The 15,472-nt window shown below is 38.2% G+C and overlaps 1 protein-coding gene across 7 annotated transcripts in view; it reads right to left on the bottom strand.

Annotated features, from left to right (window-relative positions):
* Positions 1–15,472, bottom strand: part of LOC122563545 (KH domain-containing RNA-binding protein QKI) — a 108,914-nt gene that overhangs the window by 9,269 nt on the left and 84,173 nt on the right. For 5 of the 7 annotated variants that reach the window (XM_043717416.2, XM_087976761.1, XM_043717412.2 and 2 more), the window contains exons 5-6: positions 4,657–4,744; positions 1,257–1,559 (exon numbers count right to left, since the gene is read on the bottom strand). In XM_043717416.2, the coding sequence (XP_043573351.1) occupies positions 1,257–1,559; positions 4,657–4,744 (391 nt within the window). The remainder of the gene's footprint in view (positions 1–1,256; positions 1,560–4,656; positions 4,745–15,472) is intronic. The other 2 variants (XM_043717414.2, XM_043717415.2) reach the window with 1 other exon arrangement.

The following is a 15,472-nucleotide window of genomic DNA, read 5'->3' as shown; positions in this document are numbered from 1 at the left end:
TCCCAAATATACAAGTTTACTGTAGCCCAATGGGAGTAAATGAAACGTTTTCATAATACAAGCTGGCATTATGGGTATGAAAGCATAGTGGCCATGTTACTAGACTAGCAGTCCTGATGCCTAATGGAGCTAAAGATAATAATTTAAATCTCACCACATGCAGTCGGAGAATTTATCTGCAATTAGTTGAATAAAACCTAAAACTGGGAATGATACCCCCATGAAACAACAGGATTGCCTTAAAAGTCCATCTAGTATACCAAGATCCTTTAAAGGAAAGGAATACACTGGACTTAACACAGCAATCAGGCTGACATTTGGCTGCCCTCAATAGTCTAGAAAGCACCTCACTTGTATAAAAATTGGCAATAAAAATTGGCCTTGCATACAGCACCTATTTCAAGTGAAATGATTATTCACAAATTGCAAATTTTCACTTTCTGTTCCATTACTTTTTCTCAAAGGGCTGTAACATGCAGTCATTTCCCCAACTACTAGCCAAGACGGGTATTTTTGTACTTGCGTGCTGTACTAAACCATTGCAAGCATCTCAATTTTATTATTTCCAGTTATTATAAACTAGCTTCTACAGGGCAAGTTGTTAAGCACAGCAAAATAACAGATTTACAGTTTATATTGTACATAGCACTTTTCTTTTAAAAAAAAAATGACATCAAAAAGGAAAAAAACATTATTCAATGAAGCATATCACTATTTTTGGCTTCCTCTTCCACTGCCACACCCTAGACTATGAATAACTCCCAGCTTCTACAGCATGCTTGCAGTCAACAGAAAGTTTTTCCTTACATAAACTGATTTCAAATGTATAAATCACATTATGAATAGAAATTCATATTTACTCCATTCAGCATTGGATGCATCTAGTAGTCAGTGATAAGTAAAAAAGATTAAAAATTCAATTTTACCAGAATTAAAAGCAGTACAGTTGAGAGAATTTAATCATGTGGTGGCAAACTCTGCTTAATATTTTGAATCTAAGCGCTTTATGTAAAAATGGACAAAATCAATTTGCTTTGATTCAATGCAAATAACTTCACTTTCATTTGGCTACATGAATATACTTGTTCAACACAGTATAAAAGGACACGACAATTCTCAGTTCTCCTTTAAAAGGAAACAGCCATATCTTTTAACTTCAAGTAACAATATTTAAGCTCAAGATTAATAAATTATTGCCGAAAGACATTAAATTTACATGTCAACACTGATTAGTCTTACTTTTTGACTTTGCTTACCTAGAACCCCACTTGGCTCCATTGGATATTCCAGTAGAGATGCAGCTGGTGCCAGAGCATATGGGTATTCATAGGGTGTTGTATAGATTATACCAGCTTCTGGAGAAGATGGCACTAAGGCAGTTGGATGAGGGGTTCCATTAGGCATAACTGCAGTTGTCTGAATTGGCCTAATTATATTCATTATGGCAGGACCAGCTGGCGTAGAGGCACGCAAGGCAGCTGGTGGAAGCATGGGTGCAGCCGGTCCAGTTATCAGCCGTGGACCCTGTGACGTTGCTGCAAGAGAAAAGGCAAGGGTAGCTGCAGTAAGCAACAGGGATTGAGAGGATGGGGAAAAAAGGATGGTAAACAGGAAACAGGAGGGAAAGAATTAAAGAAAAAAGTATGATAGGGAAGGAAAACAGGAAATTAGTCCATGCAATGATCACGTCCCACCACAAGCAGCCCTACTGCAAGCTGATTTCTCCATTACCACTATTCACCAGGCAAATTTTTAAAGAAACAGACAGCACAAACTAAACAGTGATACAGACAGCAAATTTCACTGCAAAAAGTAGACATAAATCTGTGGTTTAAATAAGCCATATGATAAGCACCATTAACACCAGTCATTTGAGATCAGGGAATGGAGTGTCATATTGTGAACCTAATCCTCTGGTCTTTAGGTTCATTTTGTAAAATCTCTTTTTAAACACTTCCATTTCAGAATGATATAGGTATGATGAAAGCAATGTGTACATTTCAGATTTTTCAATCAAAAACACGTGTATTATTCAAATCAAATTCTAATTCCTAAAGTGGATATCTTTTGCTGAAACAATCCGTTGAGCTTCAAATGTTATATTACCCACAGATCTCAGATGAGCTGTTAGTGAATAAACAGATGCATGCCTCAATTATTCTCATGTACAGTGGCACTGGCATTTTTACATTCTATAGTATAGAACTTTTACTTTTTCAGCTGCATTCAAGTGAGCAGGTGCACAATTTATACAAAAGTTTACCAAACGCAGTTACTTTTATGTACATGCAAGGTGATGCCAGTTGTCTATTGAATTTATTTTGAGAAATATCTATCAAAAAACCAACGTGGAAATAAAAATCAAGAAATGCTGGAAATTCTCAGCAGGTAAGGCAGCAACTGTGTAGAGAAATACAAGTTATGTTTTAGGTGAAAGACCTATCATCAGAACTAGTTGACAAGGTTGGGAACCTGAAATGATGATAACTGTTTCACTCCACAAACACTGCCTGATCTGATAAGTAATTCCAACATTTTCTGCACATTTTAAAAATCAGATTTCTAGCACATGCAGTATTTAGCTCCAGTCTTGTAAATCAGTGAGCTTGCATGATAAACATTGATGCTATATATCACCAAAATAGGCCAGAGGCAGTTAGAAAGAAATAACTGTTGACCAATTCCCATCACCTAAATTGCAAGCTAAAATCAACTGCAATCATCCCTCAAAAAAGCAGCAATCATAATACAGCAGACTCTTCTAGAATCTAAATACTTGTTTGGTCCCATAAAACTGGCATCATCTCATTCATGTATTCAGTATGCAAAGCCACATACTTTTGCACAATCATGCAAGTGAATATTTTGAAAGAAAACCCATAAAATTGCAGATCAGAAGACCGATTTAATGCAAGGTAATATTTTAGAAGTGGATTAAAAAAAATTGAGACAATACTCCACTCACAAAAGAAAATTTTAATCTATCCCTTCACAGTTCAAAAGATTAAACTGAAAACAAAACTGATCACAAAATAAGTATTTAGCATGCTGACAAAAATAGTTACAATTAAGTTTAATGAACATTTAATAGATAAACTGACCACTCAAATTCAGAACTCGTCAATAGAACAAATCATTTACTTTCCATTTCTTCTGGCTCTTAACTTGGACAATTGGATAATTTTAAGCGAGGTTTGTTGCCACCCCACAATCACCAAATATTATAGACTTAAAAGTCACTCTCACATATCAGCAACCTCAAAGTGCAAACTTCCAAAAGGCATTAAATAAGCTTTATTCCGTTTCATTAGAAAATGGTCAGCAGCTTAAAAGGTATCCAATTTTAAAAATAGATGAACCATTTAAATTTCTCAGTCACCCACCAACTCTATCCCCACCATCACCCTTCCTTTACTTCTCCCAAACGCGTTGTTTATGACAAAATATGAAGAACATTGAAGATTACAATCCAGGAGATTGTGTCACAAATTATTTAAAGGATTTGGAACTAGGAGGCATAATCTGAGAATTAGGGCCAGACTGTTCAGGAAAGATGTTAGGAAGCACTTCAACACAGTGGTAAAATGTTTGGCATTCTCTTCCACAATGGCTGTGGATGCTGAATCAGTTGTTAATTTAAATCTGACAGATAAATGTTTGTTAAACTAAGGCATTAAAGAATATGGGCCAAAGGCAGGTACACTGAGTTAGGCCACAGATCAGCCATAACCTCACTGAATGGTAGAACAGGCTTGAGGGGCTGAATGGCCTACACCTGTTCTTATATAGGTGAGTCAACCACTATCACTAGCTACTTCAGTGTGCGTAAAGATAATAACCCTGATATCTTGCTACGTTCAAATACCTTCTACTTTATCCTTCCCTCAGCTTCAGAAAATCTCACTCATGCACCTGCTCCCTAGACTTGACTGTTCCTTGGCACATCCAGTTTTGTCATTCAGAAATTAAAACAAAACCCTGCTGCTCATATGCTAACAAAATGTTCCACTCAACCTTTTCTGTTAACTGGTCTACATTGAGAAGTTTCTTAAATAGAAGCCAATCATAAACATTTCACTCTGGCTTTCAAATCCCTCCCTGGTCTTATTCTGCAAATCTTTGTAACCTCGTTCAGCTTTAGTCCTCAATTCCTGCTGCCTTCTAATTCTGGTCCCTGGAACCTTTCATTTTAAATTATTCATTGGCAGGTTTTCAGAGGTGCAGGCCCCAAACCTTGGAATTCCATACCTAAGCTGTCACACTTCTTTATTTTTCTCTTTTTAGATGCATCAGAAAACTTTTACTTCAAATTTTCCTTAAATGTTTCAGCCTTCCTGTTCATGAAATGACATTATTAACGATGCTACATAAATGCAAAATTTTCACACTGACAGATGAAATCATAGTATCCAAAGTGATGCAGTAGGTTACAAACTTAGTCAGAAGTTACACAACATCAGCTTAAAGTCCAACAGGTTTATTTGAAATCACAAGCTTGTGACTTCAAATAAACCTGTTGGACTACAAACCTTGTGCCATGTGGCTTCCTATTTTGTCCACCCAAGTCCAACACCGCCACTTCCACATTATCTTAACTTAATATAATGCCATGAAATAAATGAAAATAATTTGCAAACTAAAATGCAGGTCCCTTACGTGCTTTGATATTGGCATCTCTGTATGTTCCATTAAGAATAGCTAGCTCCATCAGTTGCATCTTCTTCAAATTGTCTTCTCCCTCTGCCTGTAATAAGGACAGCCATTAATTATAACAGAAAGGAACCAGTGAGATTTCAAGTTGAGCATCATATATGGATTGCCGTGTTCATGAATTGAGAACCACACTATTAGAAACTTTGTTCTATATTAAGAACGCAAACCTTAAATTGCATTCAAGTTGGTCGCATATAGAAAAAAAGTTAGTGAACAGAATTGATTCCAAAGAGAGAATTCACGGAGACAATTTTTTTAAACAAACAAAGAGGTTAGAAAAATCCAGATGGGTTAAGAGGGAGAAAAGGGAAAGCCTTATGCAAAGTGGAAAACAGCATATTCCTTCTTGATATTAAGAATTTAAAGAAAAAAATGAATCAACTACAGATGTAAAGCAATGCAGACCCAGGATGCTATTTTTGAAGAAACAGACACTAAACACTCAATCATTCATTCACTGTGTGAATGATACGGGAAACTAAGCAGACTATGTATCATAATCACAGGTCAGACCCTGAAGTACTTGGGACATCTAGGTATAATTTGAAAAATACATTTTTTTAATGTATATTAAGTAGCTGCCTGAAAAAGAATCCCCCACACACACACAATATTGTAGCTAAAAACAGCAAGGGAATTTCAAACCACCCTCCTTTTGGGAACAGGACGCAGCAAGTCAAAACAGATAGGACTGTTATTTCATGACCAGAGATAATAGCAAGCCACTTTCTGATTATGTCCTAAACTGCAGCACATGTGATTTTCCCCTTAAGAATATGCAATAACAGAGTTAAAAAGCTATTTTCAACTCTATTGGAGTGTTAGTGGGACTGAATATGCCTGTCAGCCAGCACAAGGGTTAGCATGCTGCAAAGATCACAAATCTAAGAGCTATCCTGACGTCAACTGCATTGTATGTAAAAAGGACTCAAAGTAGCTAGCTCACTTCTAGCACTGCAAGCCAGACAAATGGAAACAGGACAAAGGACTTTTCCTCACCATGAATAGTGGAATTCAGCCATAGTCAAAAAGAATTAAATCAACAGAATTTCAACAAACCTGCAAAACTAAGAACAACGAAACTACCCGTTTGACTATCAATGAGACTGTTGCAGTGGAGGTCAATCTCAGCCATCTGTTCTTTATGAACAATTCAGGAGACAAACCTTTTTGGACTCTGCTCATTGCTATCTCTATATTGTGTTACTAAATAGTGTTTAGTAATCAATAAATTCATTGCTAACTCGAGAAAGCCTGGTTAAATTGGTTCCTGTTAAAAGCACAAGTTCATTTGGGTCAGGGAGAAAAGGTAACCATAATGGAAGGGTTGAATTTTTAAACTGAACTTTGCAACCAAGGTGAGTAAAGGATGCAAGTAGTTCATCCTCTGCTCGTCTGCCAGCTTAATGAATGATTTATCTGAAACCATAAATTGGAACCCTTGACCATATTCTGGGTGTAATAGGGACAGGATTTACATGGGCCAAATCCAGGAGAGCAAATCATAAATATATTAATGTTTTTATATGAGCTTGTCCATCATGTGCAGGATACTAAGAATTTAAAAATAAAAAGGCTCTTTGTAACAATTTACAAAATTTTCACAAACTTCAGGTTCCTGGATTTATTTCCTTTGCCCACTGTACCCACCACTTCACCTTTTTCAGAGGCAGCAAGAGTGAAGTGCCAAGTGTACCCAACCCTGAGGAAAGCAAAGTTTTTTTTTTAGAACAATGCCATATATTTAATAAGGTCCTCAAACTTCTATAAATCAGTCATCAAATAAATCTAAAATCACCTAGGCGAAAGCGAGGACTGCAGATGCTGGAGGTGTGGTGCTGGAAAAGCATAGGTCAGGCAGCATCCGAGGAGAATTGATGTTTCAGGCAAAAGCCCTTCTCCTGCTCCTCTAGTGCTGCCTAACCTGCTACGCCTTTCCAGCAACACACACTCAAAACTAAAATCACATTCCACTGGAGAAGGAAGGAAATGCCAGTTTATCAAAATTGGAGAAGCACAGTAGCAGTTATGTTTCCAGGGAACTGAGCCTAAATAGGTGAAATTTGAAGAAATACAAACTCTGGACTTAAAAACATGAAGTTATTCACATTCCTGCTGCTTTAACTTAAAGAAAAAGATTTACCTAACACAACAGTGGCAAAGAAATGTAAAGAACCATACTTCAGTGCTTTCCTAAGCTTTTTCCTGTATAGCATGCTCCCAAAAAGAAAGCAAAATGCCTAAGTATAGTTAAGACTTACCTTATTTCCTGATGACAGCTGCAAAAAAGAGGAAGTGGATAGTTTTTCTGGGGGTGAAGGCAGGGTTGGGGAATTAATACAGTGCTGCAAATGCAGTTTATTAGCAGTTACATTTGTAGATTTTAAGCCACACCAGGAATGTCATAGTTCAATCAGCATTTATAAACTGTAACTTGTAAATGCAACTTGTAGCAAATATTCCTCTCCATTCTGATGCTATCAGAATTCCATTAGCTTGAGAATGTTAAAACTAGATTTGCCCATACACTCCAGATAGACAATCTTATGCTGGATGTTCTGATCCAGCATGTGGTGGCATTCAGAGATGAATTAGTGCTGATTCTGCCTGGAGACATGGCTAGCTAATCTTCAAAAGAAAGCCTCTGGTTCAGATGCTGTTCACAGGCAAGTGGCACAGCTCTACACTGCTTGATAAACTTGCAGGTTATAAAGTTAAATAAACACCAAGAAAATAGTGCCAATATACATTTTGCAAACTGGGAATAGTAGGTCTGTAAAATGGAAGTGATAGATCTTCTACAGTGAGTACTTATTTATATCAATCCTTCTAACCTCCAAAACAAAAGAAAAAGCAACTGGCAAATGAACGAACTAACCTAATTGCCAGTTCATGTCACAATCATATTTTGGAAGGTATTAAGTAGTATGTTACAAGATTGCTGGTACTTGGACCTGGTTTCCTCAGGAATCTAGTGGAATTATAAATGCTTACACAAGTCCATTCTGTGTTCTGCAAGAATAACTCATCTTGTCCCACATTAACCTGCTCTGGAACCCTGGTTTACAGATAATAATGCAATTTCCTTACAATTGAATTTGTCTCCATTACAGAGTGTATTCCAGATCCCTAACCACTTAAAAATTTCCTATCTGGACATTTTTTTTTAAATGTCTTCCAACTCAATTCTTTATTCATTCATTTGTGGGAGGTGGGTGTCACTGACTGGTCAGCATTTATTGCTTGTTCCTAGTTGTCCTTGAGGTGGTGGTGGCAGCAAGCTGCTGGTGGTCATGGGTTCAAAAGGTGCTGAGGATCTTAAGTGAATTTCTGCACTGCATCTTGTAGATCGTGCATACTGCTGAGTGAGAGTGGGGGGGGGTGGGGGAGAAGAGTGGATGTTTGTGGATATGGTGCCAAAGAGGTGGGCTGCTTTGTCCTGGAATGTTGACACTACCCATCACACTCCTGATGTCTGGCTTGTAGATGGTGGACAGGCTTCGGGAAGTCAGGTCGTGATTTATTCACTGCAGTATTCCTAACCTCTGACCTGCTCCAACAGCCGGTGTTTGTGTGCGCCAAGTCCAGTTGAGTTTCAGTTCAATCATAGCCACCAGGATGTTGATAGTGGGGATTTAGTGATGACTACACCACTGGATATGAAGGTGTGGTGGTTAGATTGCCTCCTATTGATGGTTATAGCCTGGTATTCTAAACAAACGTTACTTGCCACTTGTCAGCCCAAGCCACTAAAGACAGTTTCTCCCATCTCCTCTGTCCAGACCCTTAAATGATTTTGAACACCCGCCATAAAATCTCCTGTCTCTTCTCAAACAAGAACAATCCCAGCTCCTCTAATCTATCCACATAACTGATGTCTTGCATACTTGTAATCATACTCCTGATTCTTTTTTGCATTCTCTGATGCCCTTACATTCTTCTTAAGCACAGTGCCCAGAGATAGAAGCAACAAGTTTACCATAATTTCTTCACCTTTTGACACTATGACGCTATTTTTAAAGCCCAGGATCCTGTGCGTCCTATGACTTACATGCAACCAATTTCACAATTCGTACACAAAGCCAGCGAACCCTCTTGTGGCGTCTTCTCTCCCCCCTTTTGTTTCATGTTCATGTTCTGCCTTATTTTTCCAATTTGTTCTACATTATGTAATCCATAACCTGCAGAATGCATCCTGGACTCCAAAAGGACTGTACATTCACCTGCATATTAAAAGATCCTAGCTTTATAATATTGTTCATACTGCAACCAAATTGTGCCATGTGCATTTTGTCATGCATATGCAACAGTTAACACTATCCATTCCTCAGATACTAAGCAGATTAAGACAACAGATGGGTAAAACATAGCAGCTGTTCCAACCAAAAACATCTGGTACATGCTTCTGTAAAAACACCACCAAGCCTGCCTCCTTGTTGAACACTCAAATGTGGTAATGATGCCAGCTATATCATCCAAATAATATAGAACAGCTTTATTTGCTGGTTCAACCAAGGAGGGCAAAATTAAGTTCAGAGCTTGTGGGAAAAGTAATGTGATCATCGAGTTACCCAGGACACTAAATCAAGTTGACCCCACAATTATAACACAAGATTAGACACAGCATTAGCAATGTAAAGGTTTCTGAATGGACCAGTTGTTAAGTTACACAAGGCTAGATAGGTTAGAAGGCTCCAAGCCTGTTCACTGGTGTCAGGGAAGGTGACAGTAGAGACGTGCAATTCAAAATTATAGAAACAACATAGCACAGGAGGAGACTATTCCAATCATATAGGTCTCTGCCATAAAAGGTTTCCAGTCAATGCGATTCACATCAAGAACACAAACATTTTCCAGTTACCAGATACCTATAGCAGGTTTTAAAGATGGATTTACCAAAAATAACTTTATTCAATAACGACACAACAATTAGTTATCAGTAGATGGCACAGGTATATGCAGTCCTTTGTGGTGCAGTAGTAGTACCCCTATCTCTAGATCAGGAGGCTGGGCATATAATAAGAAAATATTGAGACAGATGCTTACTCCTATAAATATCCAAAAAACACATGCAAACACTGTTCAGTACAAAACCAGAAGATTTCTTGCAAAGATTAGTTATCTAAATAAGGAAATACTTGGGTCAATGCATTGCTTTTAAAGCAAGGAAGTCTTTTAAAAATCTTCAATGCCCAAAATGAACTTTGATCTCTTACACAGAAACCACTCCGTGCACACCCACAGCACAAATTCCCTTTTTTACATTTCACTGAAGCATCAAGGGGTTACATGTTTATGACAGATTCAACAACTTTCATTTATACAATTTAACATACCAAAAAATTCCCAAACTCTATTGCTGTGACAGTTCCATTGCACCTGCACTGGTTTTATTACCTACTGCCAATCTCCTGCCTTTTTCTAAGATTCCTGCATATTTTTATCCAAAGGTATAATTCTAGAGAAGCAGGTTGACAAAATTTGTCATCAAGCCTTAAGAAAATACTAGTTTGCAATGAAGTTTTTAAAAAGGGACATCTAGTTGAAGTCTATCATTTGAAATGAGTCCAAGATAAGTTTAAAAAAATTAACACCCAAATCATTGTAATGCTAAGGGCACAAAAATATTATTGGGAACATCTCTAATCAGATGTTAGATGACAGGATTTTCATACATTTGGAAAGGCAAGGATGATTAGGGACAGTCAGCATGGCTCGGTGCATGAGAAATCATGTCTCACAAACTTGATTGAGTTTTTTGAAGTAACAAAGAGGATTGATGATGGCAGATGGACTTCAGTAAGGCGTTGGTCAAGGATCTCCATGGGAGACTGGTTAATAAGGTTAGATCTCATGGAATACAGGGAGAACTAGCCACTTGGATACAGAACTAGCACGAATGTAGAAAACAGGGTGGTGGTGGAGGGTTGCTTTTCAGACTGGAGGCTTGTGACCAGTGGAGTGCCACAAAGATCAGTGCTGGCTCTGCTGCTTTTCATCATTTTATATAAATGATTTGGATGTGAACTTAGTATAACTCCTAAGTTTGCAGATGACAGCAGAATTTGAGATATAGTGGACAGCAAAAGGTGGTTACCTCAGATTACAACAGGATCTTGATTGGATGGGCCAATGGGCCAAGTAGGTGGAGTTTAATTTAGATAAACACGAGGTGCTGCATCTTGGAAAAGCAAATCAGAGCAGGACTTATACACTTAATGCTAAGGTCCTGGGGAGTGTTGCTGAACAAAGAGACCTTGGAGGACAGGTTCATAGCTCCTTGAATGTCTTCTTGAAAATCTTCACCTTCAACAAAACCTACAGACAAACCAACAGGTCACCCATGGGCTCTCAGGGTTCTTAGTAGAGGCAGTAATGCAAAGACAAACAAACAGCTCTGCCAACCATCCAACCAAACTTTGGGTCCACTATGTGGATGACACTTTTGGCATCACTAAACGAAACAAATTTGAGGAAACATTCAAGACCATCAATAATACCCTTGCTGGCATAAAATTCACTAAAGAGGGGGAAAACAACAACAAACTGCCATTCCTAGATGAGGCAGTAAAGCAAACAGCCAACGAGGAACTTCAAACCAGCGTCTACAGGAAAACACATACAGATCAAATATTGAACTAAGAAGCGATCATCCCAACATCCACAAACGAAGCTGCATTAGAACATTATTTCAACGAGACACCACACACTGCAGAGGAATTATCAACAGAGGAAAATCAGCTATACAGTATATTAAAAAAGAATGGGTACCCAATGAACAGTCCGCCAATTTCCCAGGAACAAACCTAAAACAAGTAGACAAACACTTTCAGAAACCCTAGTCACTATCCTCTACATCAGAGGCATCTCAGAAATGACTGCCAGACTACTCAGACACTTGGCATTATGGTAGCCCACAAACCCACTAACACAGTAAAAGAGCAGCTAATGGACTTGTAAGACCAGATACAGACAAGTAAAACTAATGCCATTTACAAAATACTGTGCAAGAACTAACAAACACTACATTGGACAATCAAGCAGAAAACTAGCCACCAGGATACATGACCATTAACTAGCTACAAACAAACATGACCCACTCTCACTAGTATCCTTACATACAGATGAAGTTCACCACTTTGATTGGGACAACACATCCATCCTAGGTCAAGCCAAACAGAAAAACACGCGAGAATTCTTAGAAGCATGGCCTTGCAACCGGAAATCTATCAACAAACAGACTTGGATTCCATTTACCACCCCTTAAGAACAGAAAATGATATCTCCATAGGAAATGGCATCACTAACCCAAGGAAACCCAAACATATAAACTTCCAGGTGAGCAAGCAAACCTACATCCAGGACTTCAACCCGAGCCACAAATCTTCTCAAAAACTTGCTAGTTCCTTGAAAGTAGAGTCGCAGGTAAATAGGCTAGTGAAGGCGGTGTTTGGTATGCTTTCCTTTATTGGTCAGAGGATTGAGTAGAGGAGTTGGGAGGTCATGTTACAGCAGTACGGAGTGTTGGTTAGACCAATTTTGGAATATTGCATGTAATTCTGGTCTCCTTCCTATTGGAAGGATGTTGTAAAACTTGAAAAGATTCAGAGAAGATTTACAAGGATGTTGCCAGGGTTGAAGGATTTGAGCTATAGGGAGAGGATGAATAGGCTGGGGCTATTTTCCCTGGAGCATCGGAGGTTGAGGGGTGACCTTAGAGGTTTACAAAATCATGAGCAGCACGGATAGGATAAATACACAAAGTCTTTTCCCTGGGTTGGTGAATCCAGAACTAGAGGGCATAGGTTTAGAGGGGGAAAAAAAGATATAAAAGAAACCAATGGGGCAAATTCTTCATGCAGAGGGAGATACATGTATGGAATGAGCTCCCGGCAGTGGAGGCGGTTGGTACAATTGCAGCATTTAAAAAGGCATCTGGATAGGTACATGAATAGGAAGGGTTTAAGGAATATGGGCTAAGTGCTGGCAAATGGGACTAGATTAGGTTAGGATATATGGTCGACATGAAACAGACCTGCAGGGTCTGTTTCCGTGCTGTACCTCTGACTCTACACTGACCAGCAGATTAACCAACATTCCCCCTCCCTTTACAAGAATGGGAAGATTACTCCTTGTACAAGAACACAAAAACTCAACTAGTTTCAGTTAACAGGAAAGGATCAATCTTTTATGGCTTAAAAAGTGTACAGAATAATCTTTCTTCGGAGGTGTGTGCATCGCTTAGTGTTTTTGTAATTATTTAAAAGCTGGCTTGAAGGAAACCTCAGATACAGCCAATTAACTTATGAGAAAAGGTCCCCAGTGATGGTTAATTATGGAACATTGCAACCAGAAGTAAAGACATGTCCAAAGTGAATCTTCGACTCTTTAGAATTTAGGTTAAGAATCCAAATTATTGTCCAACGAAAAATATTGACATTAACCCATATCTAATTCTTGACTGAAATTCAAGCCAGGTCTTCTATAAAGTTAGAAATTAAATTATAAATATTGGGCATCTTCAAAAAATGTAATCAATGTCAGGGTCACATTCTCAGAACTCCGCATCAAATGGCACTCAGCATCACCACACAGGCAGCAGCAATTCAAGGTTGTAGCTCACCTTTATCTACAAGGGTAAAAAAATGGTCAATTACAGATTCCCTAAACAAAAAAGATTAATTCGTAAAAGCTGCAAGTTTAATTCTTGGGATATACCATTAGCTATCCCAGCCAATACAAAAGCTGGGGCACAATTGGTTTGCTGCTTTAGATCAGTGTTTCCCAAAGTAGAGGTCAGGACCCCAATGGATTGCAAGCCAAGGTCACAAGCAGTAACGCCATGTGGATATCTGATCAAATAACAACACTTCTCCTGAGTTAACAGGTCCCGATAATTTGCGAGTCTCGAAAGAGTTTAATAGGGGGAAAATGTATGGGAACCACTGCTTTAGAGCTCGAGGCATGAAGAATAACCAACCAGTCGTGCTCTCATGCTTGATTGTGAGCAGAGCACCAAATCAAGCACAGTTTTGACATCTCAATGATTGTCATTGCATACTTGAATGGTCATTAACTCCATTCAATGAATTGAAACTGCAAAAAGATGGGGTACACTTGAGAGGACAGAATAGTATGAGGAACATTTAAAAATAATCTTAACATTTACAGGAAGATAGGAAGGAGCAAGAGAAGAATTACAAGGACCCAGACAGGACGTTAAAATTTAGATGTTTGAAAAGATGTTGCCAGATGAACTATACTGCCAAGGTCTGCATTTTTTTGATCATCCCAATGGTTATGGAGAACATGGCACGCCACCTTCTTAAACATTACTGTTGACAGGGCAGTTCCAAGATTATCCAGCAATAGTTAATACAGGGCCAGGCAAGTGGAGAATATTCCATCTCACTCCTGACTTGTGCTTTGTTGACCATAGAAAGGCTTTGGGAAGTTAGGTGGTGAATTACACAATTCAGGATTCCTCACCTCTGACCTGATCTTGCAGCCGTTGCCTGCTTTGTGTGGCACAAATGTTACTTGCCACTTTTCAGCCCAAAACTTGAATATTGTCCAGTTCTTGTTGCATTTGAACACTTTTTCCTGGCTACTTCAATGAGAAAGTATCTCAAAAGAACTCCAACTGCAATTGTGTAGCAAGACATTTTCCATTCCACAATCATCTCAATAAACTCAGTATTACCATGATACAAATTGATTTACAAATGATGGGTAATTTTAAGGTATAGGTTTAAATCCAATAGTGGAATTGGACTAGAATTCATTTAGTTTATTTTTCAAATTAGGAGAGAGAAATGAGTAACGTGTAACTTGTACAGATTCCTTGTACTTGCAGTTTCAGCAATTTTAAATGATTGCAATTATTTGTACACAATGAAGGCCCCAGCAATGAACACTCAGCATGTCAAGTGTTTATCAAGGACAGCTAACAACTGTCCAAAAAAAAGTTACTTGCACATTTTTCAGGACAGTGTACTGAGTGTGAAGATAGTCTTTCCCAAAGTTAAAAAATGCCTTGAATGCCTAGGTGTGGTAACGGAACAAATGACAAGGAAAGCAAACTTTGTAGTCAATATATCAAATACTTCCAAAAAAGTCATTGACAAAACTATATTGTAACTGATGGTAAATTGGAATACAAGTTAAAACAGAAGGATGCCGTCTAATAGCCACCTGCTCAAATTTTTAGATGCACAGTACACTGCAGAACATGGAAGTTCTCATCATCACCAACATCACTGCATCCAAAGCGCTCTAAAATCCCGAAAATATTTTGTTCAGCCTCCGTAGTTTGTAGCCTGTTATTTTTATTTCTCAGAACAATTTTCAAAGACTTATTATGTCAAGTTAAATTGAACAAGGTGTATATTTTTAAACTAATACAGTCAGGGACTAGTAATTATGGGGTAGGAGTTTGAAATTCTATAGCCATTACGTCTGTATTAAGTCAACAAATATAATGGCATAACTCCAATCACCATACAAGGCTGCAAGTGTCAATCTCTCACTTACTTTAAAAACAATTTGTAGTCAACATAATGGACTAAAACCACAAGTTCAAAATGTCAAATGCAGGCCAAGTGGAAAACCAGCTAGACAGCATTTAGACATTAATCAGCTGCTGTTTCCTACATTACAACAGTAGTTACATTTTACAATTATTTCATTGGTTGTAACATGTATGGAGGTGAACAGCCCTACAGAAATACAAGTTTTAGCATCCAGAAAATAAAAGAAG

Source organism: Chiloscyllium plagiosum, unplaced genomic scaffold (assembly GCF_037043375.1).
Source record: "Chiloscyllium plagiosum isolate Xiang-an unplaced genomic scaffold, Cpla_swu_hap1 HiC_scaffold_30, whole genome shotgun sequence".
Classification (NCBI taxonomy): domain Eukaryota; kingdom Metazoa; phylum Chordata; class Chondrichthyes; order Orectolobiformes; family Hemiscylliidae; genus Chiloscyllium; species Chiloscyllium plagiosum.
Note: the sequence above shows the minus strand (reverse complement) of the source record. Positions and strands in the feature narration are given on the sequence as shown.